Source organism: Fukomys damarensis, unplaced genomic scaffold (assembly GCF_012274545.1).
Source record: "Fukomys damarensis isolate Sample0158 unplaced genomic scaffold, DMR_v1.0_HiC HiC_scaffold_31, whole genome shotgun sequence".
In the NCBI taxonomy this organism is placed as follows: domain Eukaryota; kingdom Metazoa; phylum Chordata; class Mammalia; order Rodentia; family Bathyergidae; genus Fukomys; species Fukomys damarensis.
This window is the reverse complement of record NW_022900943.1, coordinates 16,669,811-16,687,969: the sequence shown is the minus strand read 5'-3', so window position 1 is coordinate 16,687,969 and position 18,159 is coordinate 16,669,811. Positions and strand designations below refer to the sequence as shown.

Genomic DNA, 18,159 nt, shown 5'->3' with positions numbered 1-18,159 from the left:
AAAAAAAAAAAAAAAAAAAAATGCTCTCCCTCCAGTCACATAACCGCTGGTCAGGAGCACAAATGCTGGAGCTGAGTCACATAGCTTTAGGTGTTAGCTCTAGGTGTGTGACTGGGGCAAGTTTTAGACTTTCTATGCCTCCATTTCCAATTTTTACAATGGGAGAAGGGATGTTAGTATTTTGCAACATTTTGGGGAGGTTTAAACAAGGTAATAACTGTTAAGTGCCTTGACTCTAATATGATTTTATCAATTCTGAGATGCAGGTTTTTCAGATTTCAACATTTGTGAAATGAGAATGTGTCTGTAATTAATGTTAATGTAATTTTTTTCTGATGCTAAGGATTGAACCCAGGGCTTCATACATGCTAATCACTGCTCTACTACCAAGCTGCGCCCAGCCCCGGTGTTATTTTTAATAATAATAATTTCATCATCATTTAATGGGCGATATATTTTTTAAATCAGTGGTATTTAAAATAATGGTGCTCCTTGGAGTTGATGTTTTAGATTTCAGTAACTAATCATAATTAAATGGTGAGTTAATGACAGCTGACGTCAGCATTGTGCTCAGTGCGATCCCTTATTGCTCTCTGTTCCAATTTATGCGGCGTTTGATTGTTCTCAGTGGTAGAGTACATATCAAATCTCAGTCCCACCTCCTGGCTTTCCCTGGTGCGTTCTTAGAAACAGTCCGGTGAGCTGCTTTCCATAATGTAGTTGTTTCATTTCAGCTAATGTAAACTGCGGGTCAGTTTGTGCAAAGTTTATATTATTCATTGTACCATTCTTGGAGAGCTACTATAATGTTCTTCCACATTCAATCTCTTGAAATAAATGAGAAGAAAAATTCTTTATTTTTCCAAATCCATTCAAAGAAGGGCTTCGTTTTCTTAGGTAGCAGAACTAAGCCAGCATTGTACCAATTAAGATTTACTGTTTTGCACTTTGCTCCAAGAGAGAGAAGAGGCAATTTATTGATCTGAAACAAAGTAAAGGACTGTGGCCAGACCTTTTCTGGTTTATACAATGCACCGACATAAGAATCTGCATATCATTAAGACGAACAAGTCCCCACAATCTGAGGCCACCTGTCTGTCGGGCATGAACAGCAACTGGGAGAAATCCATTCACAATACACAACTGTTCTCTTCACACAGAGACTGCCAGCGTTCTGACCCAGCGACAGTGTCTTCTTATTTTACAGTGCTGTGCTTGCAGTGCCTAATTTTAGGCTTCCTCCTCCTTTTGATTTTATTGTTCAGTTCTGGGGAGGATAGGACAGACTAATTTGGATCTGAGATAAATATCTTCTGCCTGGTGAAGGAGATTCGATAACAGGAGAGAAACTTGGGCCAAAATTTATGATGCTTGCCTAGGAAGATTCTGGGCACATCTCCATCCAGAAGCCTTGACATGTACCTCATTCACCCATAACGCCTGCAGCTTGTCTGTTCTTGCCTTCTGTATGCCTCCAGAGCTTGAATGGTAGAATTTATAAGCCCCTCTGAAGCAAGAGCACGAACACACAAGGCTCGCAAGGGGCCGGTAAACAGGGTTTGGGCTTGGGTCATTGTTGTTGTTGGCGTCTAGCAGTGTAATTAGTTGAATAATATAAAATCTGGGCTTCATTCCTTCACCTTTCGTTTCCTCCTGTCTAGCCTTCCCAGGTCTCCACAGTGTTGTTTGTAAAACTGCACTTGTCAAACACTGATAGACATTCACTCCTATTCTCAAAAGATGATTCTTGTTCTGTTCCTGCCTTTTAATTCTGTGAGCTTGGCCTGTACACAAAGGTTATTTTGCTCCTCAAGTTCAAGGCCCTGAACCTGAGCCAGTGCCCCTGATCCCTGGAGATGTTAGATGATTGCTCTTTAGTCAGAGATCAGAGCCGTGCTGTCCTGGTGAACTGCCAGCCAGAGCCAGGACCAGCCAGTTTGGGGCCTGATCTCAGGGAGTGTGTGAGCCCTGCCCCGTTGCGGGCTGCTGCGACTGGAAAAGCCTGTAGGAGAGCATGCTGGTCAGAAACAGCCTGTGAGGTTTTCACTGAGCTGCTTCCATGGTAGTTACCATTGGATTGTACAAACTGATCTCAACAAATCAAAGCCTCCAGCCCTTCCCTACCCCTTTCCTTTTCATTTACCAGTGTTCCTGACCTCTGATCTCCAGTACTGGAGACTGCTGTTTCCTTTTGCGCAGCATTTTAAAATACTTTTCCTTTCTCTAATGATTTTCAAAGCAGATAAAATCAAAATCAACAATGTGAATAGAGATGTTTCTTTTTAACGATTTTTATTAGAAAAGTAATAAAAGAGTGGAACTCATCCATCACTGCTTCACCCAGGGCTACCTGTTGTAATTAAAAGCTTAAATATACACATACATATTTTTAACTAAATTTGGCTTATGATTTAATTGATAGTTTCTTTTTTCAAAGTCAGTGATACTTAAAATAATGGTACACTTTAAAGTAGATGACATTTTAGATTTTAATGGCAGTAAGATGGATTGTTACCTGCTGGCAGCCTCGTCATCAGTTTTTAGTTTTTCTTAGTTTTTCTTTATCAGCACACTTTTGAATATTTTACCAGGTTATATAAAAGTCTTACATGATTTCAATGACCACATTAGAATCCAGTATATGTTGTGTCATTAATTTAGCATTCTCATGCTATTGAGGTGTCTTGTAGGCTTCTCAATTAAAGCTTTTAATATTTCAGCTTGAGATTTACTTCACTTTCTTCTAGTTTGATGGGTCTGGAGTTAACAGTGTAGGCACGGTAGAAATGGAACATTTTTATGTGTGCTGTTGTTTTCTTTGTCAGCATTTTCCCAAAGGCATTTTCAAACAGTAAATGTTAGAGCAGTATTTTTTTTTCTAGCTTACATTTCATTTGTTTTGAATTTTGTGATAACATGTCTCATTATAGTAACCTCAGGTAACTTCAAAATAGAAAATGAATATAAAAATAAGAATTTTGTGGCCAAAATGGTATATGTTTGTCATGTAATTTGAAGTTTCTCCAACAAGACAATGGAAGATACTGAAGTTTGCTTATATTTTAAGAGGAGTCTGACTGCCTCATACATGTATTTTAGAAAGGTGTTGGCGTAGAGGAAAGATGGGTTTGTGGGAGAGACTTGATATCATGGAAGAATTTGCTTGGAGTTGATTTTTTTAAAAATGTGAACATTCGGTGCAAGAACTGCTTTGAAATTACAGTTGAATAAATGCTGTTGAATCAACATTTGGAAAGGATGATAAACTTGAAAACTAAATTAGTTTGGGGATGCTACAGAATGACACATTTGAAAGGCGCCTTCCTAAGGCAGTCAAGCCCTGCGTTGTCTGTGGGAGCCATCTGTTGGGAGACCGACCTCTCAGCCCAGGTAGCCCCTCCCTGGATCTGTGCTGTGTCTTTACACTCAGTGGCCAGGTCTAGTGCAGCCCCTCCTGGGGTCCTCAGTCTGTTGCACGCTATTCCAGTTTGCTTTCTTTGTTAGCCCTCATCTTTGTAAACACAACTCTTAAGATTTAGTGTTGGATGTATTTTTAAATGATCCTTGTTGATGGCACACTGTTTATTGTTTCAGGTTGGATGTGTTTGGGAGCTTGATGTGTAAAATTTGCATGACTCCTCCTTCCTTTCTGGGGCTTTCCTTGGATTCAAGCCAGCATGGCCCACACCACGAAGGTTAATGGCTGTGCCTCAGGTAAGTGGGGTGGGGGGGAGTATGTCTTTGCTGAAACTGATTTTTTAAATTTCCTTTTCAATGGCTGGGTAATAGCAAGTTGCCTTGATAAGTAGGATTTCAAAGGAGTTTTCCATCAATTGAAATTTTGTTATTTTTTCTTGTTCTATTAGAAAAAATTACTTTAAAGTCTTTATGTACTGAAATTAGATAAATTACTAACTGAATTCTCTTGAAATGTTGAAATGGAAATTGAAAATTCTGAAAGCTTATACAAGTATAGTAAACGCTTGTGCTTCTTCTCTGAGGGATGGAATGAGGGGAGAGGAAGTGGTTTTGGATGCCAAAAACCAATTCCTGGTAGCATTTATTGATTATTTATTTATTTATTTATCAATTACTCGGTACCAGAGTTCGAACTCTGGACCTTGTGCTTGCAAGGCAAATGCAGTGCCACTGAGCTACAATCCCCAACCCTAGTAGTTTTTATTTGGTGATGCTAACCAAAGAGAAAGAAGGGAAGAGATGGGTTTATTCTGTAAAGTGATACCCAGAGAGAAATATGCAGTAACCCCTATTTTGAGTCATAACAACCTGTATTCTAATTCTTGCTTTGGTTATAATAGAGACCTGCATATTTTAAATAACTTATATTGCTTATGTAAGATTTGAGAGCAATGTGTGGAACAGACAGAGAAAACATCCTAAGAGATAGGACAAGACTGGGGATGACACCCTGTCCGAAACAGCATGCCCAGTGCCTAGAGTTGTCACATACATGCGTGAATGGGAACAGCAATATCTACTTGAGAGTTCTTTCCCAGAGCCAGGATGCAGGTCCTAGCGCTGCTGGCACACTTGAACATCAAGTGTATGTTGGTGTGAGGTGGAATTGGAGCCAGGAGACTCACATCAAGTTCTAGTTTTGATATAGGAGACTAAATATGAAAATATTCTCTTTCCCAGCCTGTTAGATCCCTGATACGCTGAGTTCGTGTTCTCTAAAATCTAAAAATGAATTCTAGGAATAACAGAGGATAAGCATAGGAAAATGTTTATTGAGAGGATAGCTCTTGAGAAGCAGGAAGGGACCCAAGTGGGTAGCCAGAGATCCCGCTTTGTAGGGAAGGTTTAGAGAGCAAAACCCACGTGGGTACAATGTGGGCTGTAGCTATGATCAACGAAATAAGGTTATGAGTACAGTCGCTTAGGTTATCGTAATCTAGTGGGGAATCACGTCACGTAACAAGGGTGCATGGAAAGAACAAATGCTTTCTTTTTTAGGAAATGACGGCTCCAGAGGTCTTGGTCACCCACTGGGGTAACTGATAGCTATCGAGGCTCCATTAAGCGTGCTGTTTGTCTTTTTAGGAAGCTTGCAGGCCTGGTAGTTTCCTCTATATCCTGAGGCCTGGTTTCTAACAGATGTGTCTCCAGCCACAGTTGTGATGTATTTCACCTTCATCCTGATTCTCGAAGGCCTAGCCTTACTGACAGCCTGTTACCTTTCTGTCCACTTTGGCTATCTATATTAGTTCCAGCACTGAGTGAGATATTGGGCGGGTACATTTCTCCACATGTAAGACGTTGGTAAGTATAGCACTGTGCGGGGATAGGATCAGTGAGAGGCCCGCAGTGTACTTACACGTGCTGCGGGAGGTCCAAAGCACTGTAAGGCAGTGGCAGAGAAAGAGACCCTGGAGTGGCACGCCTAGCCCATGTTCCTGACTTCCTGTTCAGCATTCCCAGTTGTCAGCAAGTACCCCTCTGGGAAGAGCATTGTGACTTGCCCAAACTCCAGTCCAGTGTTTACTCTGGGTCAACTCATCTTTTCCTGTGCTTTCTTTGGTTTATCCTTTCTACTACCCAACTTTTCGGGGACTTTTATAGATTGTGCTTAGGGATTGCTGTCAGTCATACGAATATGAATGACGCTATCTTAATACTCACTGAATTTGTACTATTTGCATGGTCCCTAAAATGATTTGTCAGCATTATTATACTTTGTCTTTGAAATAATCTATGAAATTATGTCATTGTAATTTTCATCCCTGTGGTGGCGCAGAGCAATGCAGTGACTTAATCTCAGGTCAGAAAATTCAGTTATTGCTTGCTTCACTAAGTAAAATTTGATAATAGGGGGAAACTGAACATCATGGTATTTCTTGAGCATAACGGCTGGGTTTTGATTCCCTTTGATGCCGTGGCTCTCTTCCTCTCTCCTCCACCTGCTTCTTTCTATTCATGCATTTGAGGGAGTTAGTGCCTCTGGACCTTGACCCTCTGGTGACTTGGCAAAATCCCATCTGCAGGGGCTTAGATACCTACTGCCCTAGACCCCATGCTTTTCCATCTTGTCCTACACTCCCATTTCTTTGTTCCTGAGTTCTGATGATCCAGCCCTAATTCTTCTTCCTCCTCTGCTGTCCTGCCTAGTAGGTCTTGGCATTGAGTTTGAAAGCAAAAGAAAACTCTCTGCTTTATGACTCCCGGGTACCCGAGCAGGAGCTCTTACTGCAGATCAGTGTCTGGACTAGACAAGGGAAGGCTTTTGCTCGTTCTAGTCACCGTAACCCCAGTAAGCTGTGTGTAAATCTGTTCAGAGGGTCAGTCATTCAGTTATTTCATATGTACATGTGTATAATGCTCCTTAGAGAAAATTTATAAATACAGAAACGTGGCATTATCTTTTTAAAAAGTCAAGAATTACTAGTAAGATTACCACCCCAATATAAATGATTTACTTATTTCTCAGATGGTTTTAAAATTTCATGTAACTCCATGGTTGAGAACATGCTTATAAAAAGCATTCTTTTAGTTTTTCTCTTCCTATTTTTGTATCACAAAACAAACAAACAAACAAACCCGTGCTTTAAAAAAATAACAGGAAAATGTATGTTGGTTATAAACACACTGTTTTTAAATGTAACTAAATTAGAAGCATTTGCAGGGCCCACCAAGATGACGAGATAAAGAAGACTATAGCAGCTAATGAGGGCCAGTTACTCATCTTTCCCATGAGAAAAAGATAAATGGTCTGGAAGTTTTAAATGTAAAGTAAATTACATGATTTTTTTTCATTTTTTAGGGATAAAGTATTATATATGCCTATACTTCCTATAGATGTGGTGGGCCTGAAAAGGGTTCCCTTAAATTCCCTCCAAAATCACTGCTTTGGAGTGCATAGAAATCTCAGGCAAAAGTGGAGTTAGACCAGTGGCAGAAGGAAGAGACACTTTTCATGGTCTTGGGAATAAAACAGAAGCCAAATAAAAGCAGACAAGAAAAGCACTGAACAGCAAAAACTCTAGCTTCTCTGACAAAGCACTGAAAAACAAAACTATAGCTTCTCTGACCTGTAAAATGCATGAGACCACTGATCCATCTCTCACTGCTGCCTTTGTTCAGGGTGTAAACTGGATAAGGAATGATTCACAAGTCCTTTTAAAATCTGACTTTCCCCTGCAGTCTTTTAGTTAGATTGGATAATGACACTGATTTTAAAGAGCTGTTAGTACTGTAGTTTGTAAAATTTATTATGATAGATTGCTGACATAAAAATGTGTAAATGGGCTGGGGCTTTAGCTCGGTGGTTCTGCCGCCTGCCTCCCAAGCGTAAGGACCCGAGTTTGATCTCCGGTACCAAAGAAAAGTGTAAATGTTGAATGACAAGTAGCTGCATATACACCACTTAACTTAAAAAGTAAACTAGTACATGTACTAGTGGGAGTGCGCAACAGATATTATTGAGCACCTACTCTGTGCCAAGCACTGCTTAGTACCAGGGAGATAGCAGTGAACAACACAGGCAAAAATTCCTGCCCTCAAGAACCGTGCATTCTACTGGAAGCTGAGATCTCTGGTGTGCAGGGTAGCCAGACAAAATAGAGAACATACTTATACCCAAGAAGCATCATTTGTTCACCTGAAATTCAGAGTTAATTGGATATTATACTGTAACCGTTAAAACTTGGTAGTCTTCTGGATCGCACCCGCATCTGTCCCTCACCCCCTACAGGGATATCAGCTGTTTGTGTTAGTTCTTCTTTACCAGTGCTTCACCCATCTGTCGATTGGTACAGTTTTGGATTTGTTAATTTAAAACATTTTAATTTTTACTAAATGCTATTACTAGTAGTACCATACTGCCCTTCGTTAGTGTGACAACATGGGAAATTGCTCTTGATACTTCTTTTATACCTAGCTAGGAAGTAAGTGGGGAATCATTGGTTAGGAAAATGGCTATACTGTATTTCTTCAGGGTGAAGAAAGGAGATAGTTTGCTTTTACCCAAGTTCCCGGATCTTACTGATGAACTAAATATGTTAAAGCAAAATGCGACAGCATAGCGTTCCAGCTGCGTGTTACAGCCGAGTGTTACGGCTAACCAAAGGTCTCTGGAGGTGAAGAAGTGGCCAGCCCAGAGGAGTTTGTACTAAGTCTAAGGAGAGCATGCCCATTGAGACAGACAGGCGGCGTTAACAGAACATTCTTGAAACCTTAGGTAGATACATCATGCAGCACAGTTACATTGCTTAAACAGAACATCTTATGGCTAAAACGTGGATGGGGGCTTGGCCACAGACCAAGGCCTGCCCTGTTGTGCACTATTTCCTCATCAGATACACTGATTGATACCTCTCTAAATACTAATTAATGTTGTGAAACTTTAATTGCAGCTTAGAATTTTTTTAGAAGCCAAATGACAAGTGGTCTGTTTGTCAGATGAAGATAATAACACCTGACCTATCTTCTTCACAAGAGAATTTCAAGGAAGAAAAGCTATAAAAACATACATCCCCCTTACCTGGAGTTTTACCCAAGGCCTTTCCAGTGAACTACATCCTCAGCCTCCCCGCTTTTAACTGTTTTTTGTTTGTTTGTTTGTATTTTGCGGTACCGGGGGTTAGACTCAGGACCTTGTACTGGCCAGGCAGGCGCAGCTCTCCATCCCTGGCCCTTACTGTTTATTTTTTATTTTGTGTCTCACTAAGTTGCCCAGGGTAGGCTCAAACTTGGTGATCCTTGCCCAGAGCACTAGAACTACAGGTATGTACCACCACACCCAGTGAAAAATACTTCTTAAAATATAAAGTGCTAGCCTGAGGCCAGTAACTAGCACCATTGTTTTTGTCTTGGTATCACATACCCCCAAGTGCTGTGACATGAATGAAAAATTGTTACTGTCCCTAAGAGTTAAATGAAATGAATAAGTGAGCATTGTAAAGTGACTTTCGTGGTCACTATGACCATCTTTATTTTTGCTAATAATTGCTTTTCCCAGGTTTTTTTTTTTTTTTTTGGCAGTGCTGGGAATCAAACTCAGGACTTTGTGCTTGTGAGGCAGTGGTGCCATTGAGCTAAAATACCCAGCCCTTTTCAAGGTTATTATAGCTTTTTTCTTTAATTTTTTCATATATGTGATGTATATTTCAAACATGTACCTTATTTAAGGTGCATCCTCAAATATATTACAATTTTAATTTATCTTAATATGAATACAATTTGATAAGAAAATAGAGAAAAATCACTCAAAAATACATAGTAGGCCTTATTTTCAATATTTTGCTCTCTTGTATCCAGGCATGGTGGTACATGGCTGTAATCCCAGCACTCAGGAGACTGAGGCAGGAGGATCGCTCTGAGTTCAAGACCAGCCTGGACTACATAGTGAGTTCCAGGTCAGTCTCAACTATATAGTGAGACCATCTCAAAAAAACAAAACCAAACAAAAAAATATTTTGCATTCTTGTCAGATGAGCAGACACAGTTTCGATATGTTTTCATACTTTTTGGTACGCAGTCCTTGGCTTTAACCTTCTTTGCACTTTTCCAGGTCTTCATGGAAAATAGTTTTCAAATTAATAATATTTCAGCTACTGTGTAATGCTCCAGTGTGTCTAGAAGTTACTCCTCTCTTTTGTTTGGATGTTTGAACTGAAGGTTTCCATGCTTTCCTCATTTACATAATGATGCACAGAACGTCCTCTTGCTGGTCACTTTTCTCCTCCTTCTTGATTACTTCCCGAGGTTAATCTCACAGGAACAGGACAACTGGAAGAAAGGACACGGCTGTTCATGCGGTGTTAGTAACTGCTGTGAGGCTTGAATCTTGTTACTTTCATCAGTTACTTGGATCTAGGTTTTGTCTCTGTACTGATCTCAGATGAGGTACAAAGGCCAATGATAAGATGGGGTCAACCACACAGCTCCAAAGACTCCTGCTGAGTACGCAGAGCTGCAGTGCTGTGGAGCCCACTTGGTTGAGTAAATATTGTTTCTGGGCAGGAACATTTCGCAAATAGACCTCTGAGCCCCCTGCAGTGAACCTGACAGCAGGAACTGTGTGCCAACCATAAGACTGCTTTGCCCGGGGCTGGTCTGGCTCGAACCAACCTGGTGTTTGGAGACCATCTGTAAGGAGAGGCACAGAGGAGAGCAGAGATGGTGAGTCTAGACCTGTCATCTGGGTGTCCTTCCCCTGAAGGCAGAGCGTGAAGTGATTAGGAAAAGCTGCTTTCATTCCTGGGCGCCTGCTGTGACTTCTAGTGCATTTGCGCTTTGTATTCTCTCCTAGGTAGTATGGTGGAACTGTCAGAGAGCTGAGAGGGTGAAACAAAGTTGTCTACCTTAAAAACAGAGAAGAACTAGAGGGGGCATTTTCATTTTCAGTTGTCCATCTTCACTTTCCTACCCACAGATGACAAAACACAACCTTCCATTTCACTCAGCAACTTAATGACTAAAGTAGAAGCTGGATATGGACGGGCTTTTTCCTTTGTTCAAGGGGTTATGTTGACATTAAAACTCAAAAGATCTGATTAACAGGTCAAGGGACAAGTATGTATTTCAGAAAACTACATAAAACCTGAAAGTAGAATGGTTAAAAAGTGTCCTCCCTCCTGGGGGGTTTGTTCATAGGTTATTTTTTTATTAATGAGGCCAAATTAATAAATCTTTTCTGATGTGTTACTTATTGCATCATGTAGTTGCATTGTAGCATTAGATGTGTTTGTTATTTAGATTTAACAAAACTGTACATTGTATGACTACATGAAACTTATTAGTACGTTGAAGGCTAATTTCACACTGAAGATCATAAATGAAATAATTTATTTTCTTATAGTGATGGTCTTGAGTTATTATTTTTTAATTACAAAGTAGTTACTCTTGAATTTTGACTTAAAATGCCAAGGGTATCTTTAAATTTGAGACCCTGGGTTTTGGAATCTTGCCTATGTAGTTAATCAGAACCCCAGAATTCATCAATCCCTGGAGAGATTTTGAAAGTGCTCCCTCACCAGGACATGTCTGTTTTACAAACTCTCTACCCTTTGGTTGTAATCTGTAGCCAGCTTCACTTTGTAAACTTGCCCCAAACCCTCAGAGAATTTAAGCTTCAAATTACAGACGGGCGATTAGCTCTCCAACTAAGCTGAGAAAGGATGATTTGCCTTCTAGAGAGTACCACCAGCCTATTTGGGTGTAGGAAACATAGAATCTGGGCTCCTTCCCAGGTCCCTGGTGCTGGGGTGAGGGAAACTAAACTAAAAAACCTCTTCAGTTGGAGATGCCAACAACACAAAATGAAAAAACCCAGCTCAGAAAGTCGCTGTGTTCAGAACTTGAGCTCTTGCTGTTATTCCTAGAGACTGGGTAGTCAGTCAGAGGAACAGAACATCCCTTCACCCTTCCTACAGGATTTGCATGTTGCCACCCTGATTTCCCATTGTGAGTATTGCCATTTATTTGTGATTATGCACCCCCTCCCCTTTTGGTACCTGGGATTGAACTTAGAATTTTGCACTTGCAAGGCAGGCAGCGGCACCACTGAGCTAAATCCCCGGCCCTCCCCTCTTTCTCGAAGGAGTTGGGTGGGCTTGCTGAAGCCAGCAGAAGCCTAGCTCATTTGCTTCCTTCCAGTTTTCCTTTTTCCTGTGTCTTGAATAATTTCTGCTTATCGCCTTTGGGCAGTTTCTGAGGAAGGTTTGTATAGGCGTGGAGAAAAATAGTGACTAAAATTCCTTGTTTCTGCTTTTGCATCCTTTTCAGGCTGTTTGACTTGATCTGGCATGAAAGCTATTAGCATAGTGCTCAGATTCACAGAAGCAATAAACTCTTACTCTGTTCTGACAGTTTTTAAAAATTAAGTAGACTTTTTTAAAAACCCCAGGATGCAGCCAGGAAATTAGATTTTATGAGATTCATTCAAACTTGTAGGGAATTCTTAGTACAAATAAAATTGGACTGCAAAATTATTTTCTTTTGCCTTTTGGCTTCTCTGAAGGATATATTTGGAGTGAGCTGTTAACTGATTTACTCATTTCCATATGCTTTGGGAAAAATATATTCATGTTTAGAGGCCAAGTTGGGTTCTGCTTTTAGGCTGCAGTTCATTATAAAGCCTGAAAACAGGAGAAGTTTAAAAATAAGTTGCCCATTTGTTGTACATACAGCATTAGTGATCTCAGCTGGTATAGTTCCATACATTCAAGTGATCTCACCACTTAAAAATAAGTATGTTGCTATTTTGAGGACTCTGTAAATACAGTGACCAGATTTCTCATGTTGGCAGCTCTTAGAACACGCCATAGGTGAAATTCAGATTGAGTAGTATTCTCTGGTATTGAGAAGGCCTTTCTAATCAATAGGCAGAGTGTAGGGCTGGGGATGTGCCTGAGAGCTCTGCCAAGGAAGAAGCTGTTGGTTTTGTGAGACTGTTCTCCGTCTCTTTGGCAAGCCAGGTTAGACCCATCCTTCCACATCCCTCCCAGTAGCACCAGAGGTTGTGGCCCTGAATACAGTTGTACTATATAAACTTTTATTGGAAGGAGATGGGAGTAACTATTTAGAGAAGCAATTTGCTAGTGATAGTTACAGCTCCTTGTTTGTGATTTTATTTAATTGGAAAAAGTTTTCTCTCCAAGAGATCTTTCTTATTTTGTACGTGATCTTTTTAAGGCAGAAGCGAAAGGTAGTAACTTGGGTTTCTCTGAATGTATTCTCACATATGTTTTAGTTGCTAAATCCTATCAGCTTTGCAAAAAGTTTTGTGAAAACGTGAATTTGCTCATACTGCCAAACTTCCCCATCCCTGCCCTCTTTTCTTGTTAATATTTTTACCCTTGCATCAACTGTCCATCAGACAAAGGCCTTGTAAATGTTTCTATAAGGCAGGTAGAGGTAAGTTTCCAGCAAGAACAGGGAACAATGTTCCAAATGAGAAATACAAGTAGGAGAGATAATAGTGTATTTGTAGTAATTCATAAGCCCAGTGGCTTAATAACTTTGTAACCATAATCATGTGCATCAGCTCCTACTTTGTTCTGAGATCCAAAGAATTTCTCTCTTCCTGTCCCCCTCATCTAAGTTCATACACCCCAGCAAGGTATAGCTGCTTGCTCTTTTCCCCCTGAATTTTGGGTTGACTGGCTGAGATCATGGACATGCTTTTGGAACAGCCCATTTGGTGTGTTCCCCTGCAGCAGTGATGACCGAGACTGGTTTGTCTTCCTGTGGCCTGGCAGAGGCAGCAGAAGTACCTGCCGGTTTTATGAAGCATGTATCCCAGCTGGTGAATCAGCCTGATGATGATACACTGAGTTTTACAACACACTAGGGTGGAGACCTGGACATCTGTAGGCCATGGGGGAGGAGCGGCGGTTTGCCTGTCAAACCCTTCCAACAATGTGGCTTACAGGAAAAAATTACAAAACACCAAAGCCCTGTGCCACCAGATTTTTCCATTAGCCTCACACCTTACATAGCTTCCCAGTCTGCCTCAGGGACGGCTGAATTGGTCTGTGTGGGACAGCGGCCACCTCACATCCTAGGTTCTGTGGCTGGTTGCCCATCAACCTGAACTGTAAAGGGCCGCAGCAGACCTGAGCTTTGCTTCCTGTACTCCCAGGATCACATAGGCTTTCTGGAACTGTGTGTCCTCTGAGGATAGGTGCTAGGACTTTACCTGGATGTTAGAAGTCAGCAGCTGGATTTCTTGATTGTAAATGAAAGCTCCTGAGACAGCATCTTTCAGAAAGGTAAAAGAGGCTTCGAGCTGGGGGTTTTTCCTCTGAATTATTATTATCTGGTGTTTTGTCTCCTGGACACTTTGATGATGAGAAAGACAACTTTCCAAATAATGGTGGGTTTCAACAGAGGTGTAGTTTAGAAACTACCGGGAGGAATAATATGAAACTCAGCAGCAATACTTGAATTCATTGAGTTCATTCACTCAGCTGCTCACTTGAAAGTGACCACACAGATTTATTTGGCAAAAGGGCAGCTGTATCCCTTCTTTGTGTAACGGACCAGTCCTGAGAACCTGTAAAGTTTGCTCTTTCTTTGCCTATTCTCAGTACTTTGTGATTTTGTTTTGTTAAGGTTGGCTGGCAGAATTAAGGATCATTGAGGTTGTTATTCTCAGTACTTTGTGATTTTGTTTTGTTAAGGTTGGCTGGCAGAATTAAGGATCATTGAGGTTGTTTTGTTTTGTTTTGTTTTGTTTTTGGTACCAGGGATTGAACTCTGGTCCTTGTGCTTGCAAGGCAGGTTGCAGAACCACTGAGCTAAATCCTCGGCCCTTCATTGAGTTTTATAATCTTTTATTTTTCTGTCTCTCCAAATATTTATACTTTCATAAACTTGGTAACTATTCTTTTAACTGTGAACCTTTATTTGGGGCCTTACTTTAGCAGAAATTGTAGCTTGTTTTCATCAGTTCCAGTGTCTACAAAATTCAAGGTGCCCCTCCCATCCCTTTTTGGCTACAGGCAGTGAGAGGCTGGCTGTGTACAAAGTGTTGTGTAAGAAACGGGCATTTCACTGCAGCCCAGCTGCTGCTCCCCAGTCCCACCCTGCTCTGATCCCCACTTTTCTCTGGGTTGGTTGGCTTTCCTGTGTCTACTATGTAGATCCTTCCCATGTGTGTTAATAAAGGTTCTCCTCAAGTCCTGCTCTCCTCCTCCTCCTCCCAGTAGTGTTCTGGTACTCCCATGAGATGCATTGCTTTGTCTTTATTCCTACTGTGCTTTACATTTCTATTAAATTGTCACCATCATTTATTGCAGTTAAGAATTTGGCTGGGTGCCTCATGAATCCATAAACTTCAGGATTTTAAGAGGTAAAAATAAGGTCACCTTCCTCAGCCTTTCATGGGTTGCTGAGGACTCTGCAGAATCAGCTGATGACTGTTTCAAGCCCATTTGCAGAGCCCCCACTTTGTGAGGGCTAGTACTGGACCTGTGACCCGAGCAAAAGTCAGGCCCAGGGCCTGCATAAGGACTTGCGGGGTTGAACTGAGCCCTGCCATTTACCAGTGTGATGCCGCTTTGGGTCTTTGCAGTTTTCTTCCAGCCTATTCTGAATCACCTGTTGAGTGCTGTGTTAAGTCACGCCCTGAGAGTTCACCTAGGAAGTTTTCTTCAGTAAAGGGGTGGCTCTCATTGTGTCTCACACATTCTCCTGCTTTCCTGTGCAAGCAATATTAGTATCTACTCTCTTTCTCTCTCCATCATTTGCTGTAAGACCGGCTGAAAATGGTATTTTCTGTCAGTGCTTTGGGTTCCAGAGTCACCAGGAATAATGTGGTTATCCGTGAAGGATTTTGTCAGAGGCCATTTGCGAATTCCCTCTGCCCCACCCACTTTGCTCCTTCCACTGTTCATTAGCAAGCCAGCCAGCAAGACTCGAGGTAGGGCGCCAATCTGTTCCTTTTGCCCCAAGCTTATTACCTAGTCCAGTTTGATGGGCTGGTTAAAATTAGGGAGAAGGATCTGGGAGGATGCCCAGTTAGTCTACTCTCACAGCCTTTGCTTGGGACAGAACATGTGTGGAAATAAGCAGTCTTTATTATCCCTAATTCATAACCTGCATAATCATCATGCTAATCTACTTTAAGGTTTTAATTGTATTTAGCCCTTCTCCATTTCACTTTGTCATTTGGCTTTTTGAAATGTTGGTTTCACATTTTGGATGAACATATATTATGAGAAATTCTCTTCTTTAAATTTGATGGAGACAGTAACGGTAGGGGATCCCAGGCTGTTAAGAAAGCCTAATGTGTAGAAGTCAGTTGTGTTCAGAAAAAGGCAGTAGGGTGTGTTGGGGAAAGGAAGATAGAATAAGCCTGGAATGTGAGTAGCTCCTCTTCTCAGTGTCACTAACCTGACAAGAATCACAGCTTTCCCCGGGGCACACCCTGCCCCTCTTCAATGTAGGGTGGCCTCTCCTGGGAAGAGTCTCCCTTCTGTTCAGCCTTATTGAACAGATCCTGCTAACATGAGCAGGTGTAGGCGTCCTCTTCCAACACCCAGCGCTGTATACAGTACACACCTAACAGGTAGAGCAAGCACAGAGCCCTTGCAAGCCTTGTTCTAATTCCCTGTAGGTCCTGTCATCCCAGAGACGGATAGAGGTGGGTGGCAGAGGCCTCAGTGCTGTGGAAGAAAGTGCTCCTCTCTGACGCCTTAGACCTCCAGCTGTTGATACCACATCCCAGCCATCTGTGGTGAGAGGGCAGGTAAAAGTAGCACAACAAGTCTTCAGGGTTTGGGAGGAGTCCGCAACATAGCAGAAATAACAGAGACCTTCAGAGAAGGGTAGTCCAGCATTTTGCTTTTTGGAAGATACGTGTGCCTGAGAAGAAATCGTGGTAGGGTTGCTAGGATGTTGTTTTGGCTGCTGTCCTTGTCTTTATTTTGTTTTTAAAACCCTCTCATTAGTTAAACAGCTAAGTTTAAACATGAGAAATAAATTAAGATGCAAGAGAATTAAAATGGTTTTTCTGTTTGATGTTATACTTTGTTCTCCCCTCCCTGCAAAAGCTTGTAAGACAAAATTAAAATGAGAAAGCTAAAGTTGGCCAACAGGGAAAATGGGGAAAGGAAAAGAATAGAAACAGGAGTGGGACTGAATCACAGGAGGATATCATAATGCCTTGGCAGAGTTACTTGGTGACCTGGGGGTGTATTCTGTTTGATTAACTTGGAGTTTTGTAATTTGAATTAATTGCCAAGATTTTAAATTAATTTCATATTAAAAATGCCAATTTCTTTAGCTTTTTCTGAGAAAAATAAAAAATCTGACAACACCGGGTCACCTTACCTGTGGCCACGGTCATCTAGAGGGGATAGGCGTTCTCAGGCTCCTGGGCTTCCCTGGAACCCCTTTCTTTCAGGGACTGGCCTGACCCTGAAGGAATCTGAACTTGCTGTGGGGACCTTCAGTGTGCTTGAATCATGCACTGGTTTGACTTTTAACTTCCCAGAAGCCAAAGAGAACACATTCTGAGTTGCAAACTTTGCCTAAGTTGAAACCCTGGATCTCATCCCTGGATGCAGGACAGAATCATCTGCAGAGCTTTTTAAAAATACTGATGCCCCTACCCCAATTGAGAAGATCGTGCTTTACTGGTAGGCATGGGGTAGCAGTTTTATAAGCTGTTGCAAGACTCATAACTCACCGCATGCGTGCTGTAGGGTGAGGCTGGAAAGGCGCTGTGAACTCCCTAAAAAGGAGAGGAATGCAGAGGGAGAAGGTGAATTCAGCCTGCTTGAGGAGACATGCGTCTCAGAGTTGTCCACAGTGTGGTCCAGGTTACCCGCTTGCTTCTTAGGTTCACTTCTGTCTTGTCTTTGGAGGCTGTCTGGGGAGAAGTCTCACGGTATTAATCCAGTGGAGTATCGGAACTGTGCGTGAGTGCTGAGACCACCCAGAGGAGACTGGGCTAGTGTGTTCTCACCTAGCCTGGTGTTGCAGACGCCTTCCCTCTGCTGCCATTTCCCTTCTCCGTGAGAGTCACCTTTCTGGCTGCTCCTGCCTGTCACAGGAAAAGCCTGGTAATCCTCATCTTCCCACAGCTCCTTTGGCTTCTTCACACATCTATTAAGAGCAGGAGACACAGATAGGCGTGAGTTTCTGTCTACAGTGGGAACCTTTGTGACTGATGGCCTCCAGGAAGTAGGACCACATATTTTCAATTGTTTCCCTTCCCAACATTTGTCACCCTCTGATAAAGCATTAGACATTTATTTGCATGCAGTTACTTTTGTCTGGATGACATGGCCTTCTTAGAGGTGCGTAGGGTGGATATTAGCTACCTTAGCAAAATAGTCACCTTCTACTGCTTTGTAAGGTATATGCTTACTGGAACACCATATTTCTGAATAAGAGTTTAGCAGACTGGTTTTTTTTTTCTTAATTTAGAATGTTTTGATAGAATAAAAAAATACTACATTCAGATTTTTCCTCCGTTTAGTTCTTAACACTTTTTTTGTATTAATCTTTAGTTATTTTAGTTATTTTATTTTGAATGTAATACAACTATATAATACAAGAATATTTTTCAAAAACAGAAGAAAATGATAAATGCTTTCTTTTAGGGTGATGGACATGTTCTCAAATCTGATGGATACAGATCTGTATATTTACTAAAACTCAAACTCTATACTTAAATGAGTGAACTTT

The 18,159-nt window shown here is 41.4% G+C and overlaps 1 protein-coding gene across 6 annotated transcripts in view; it reads left to right on the top strand.

Moving 5' to 3' along the window:
- Positions 1-18,159, top strand: part of Kank1 (KN motif and ankyrin repeat domains 1) — a 111,568-nt gene that overhangs the window by 47,782 nt on the left and 45,627 nt on the right. For 5 of the 6 annotated variants that reach the window (XM_033757749.1, XM_010640130.3, XM_010640129.3 and 2 more), the window contains one exon: positions 3,595-3,714. In XM_033757749.1, coding sequence (XP_033613640.1) covers positions 3,678-3,714 — 37 coding nt within the window. In that variant the 5' untranslated portion in view covers positions 3,595-3,677. Of the gene's footprint in view, positions 1-3,594; positions 3,715-10,069; positions 10,141-18,159 lie in introns of those variants that run through there. The other variant, XM_010640134.2, reaches the window with a different exon arrangement.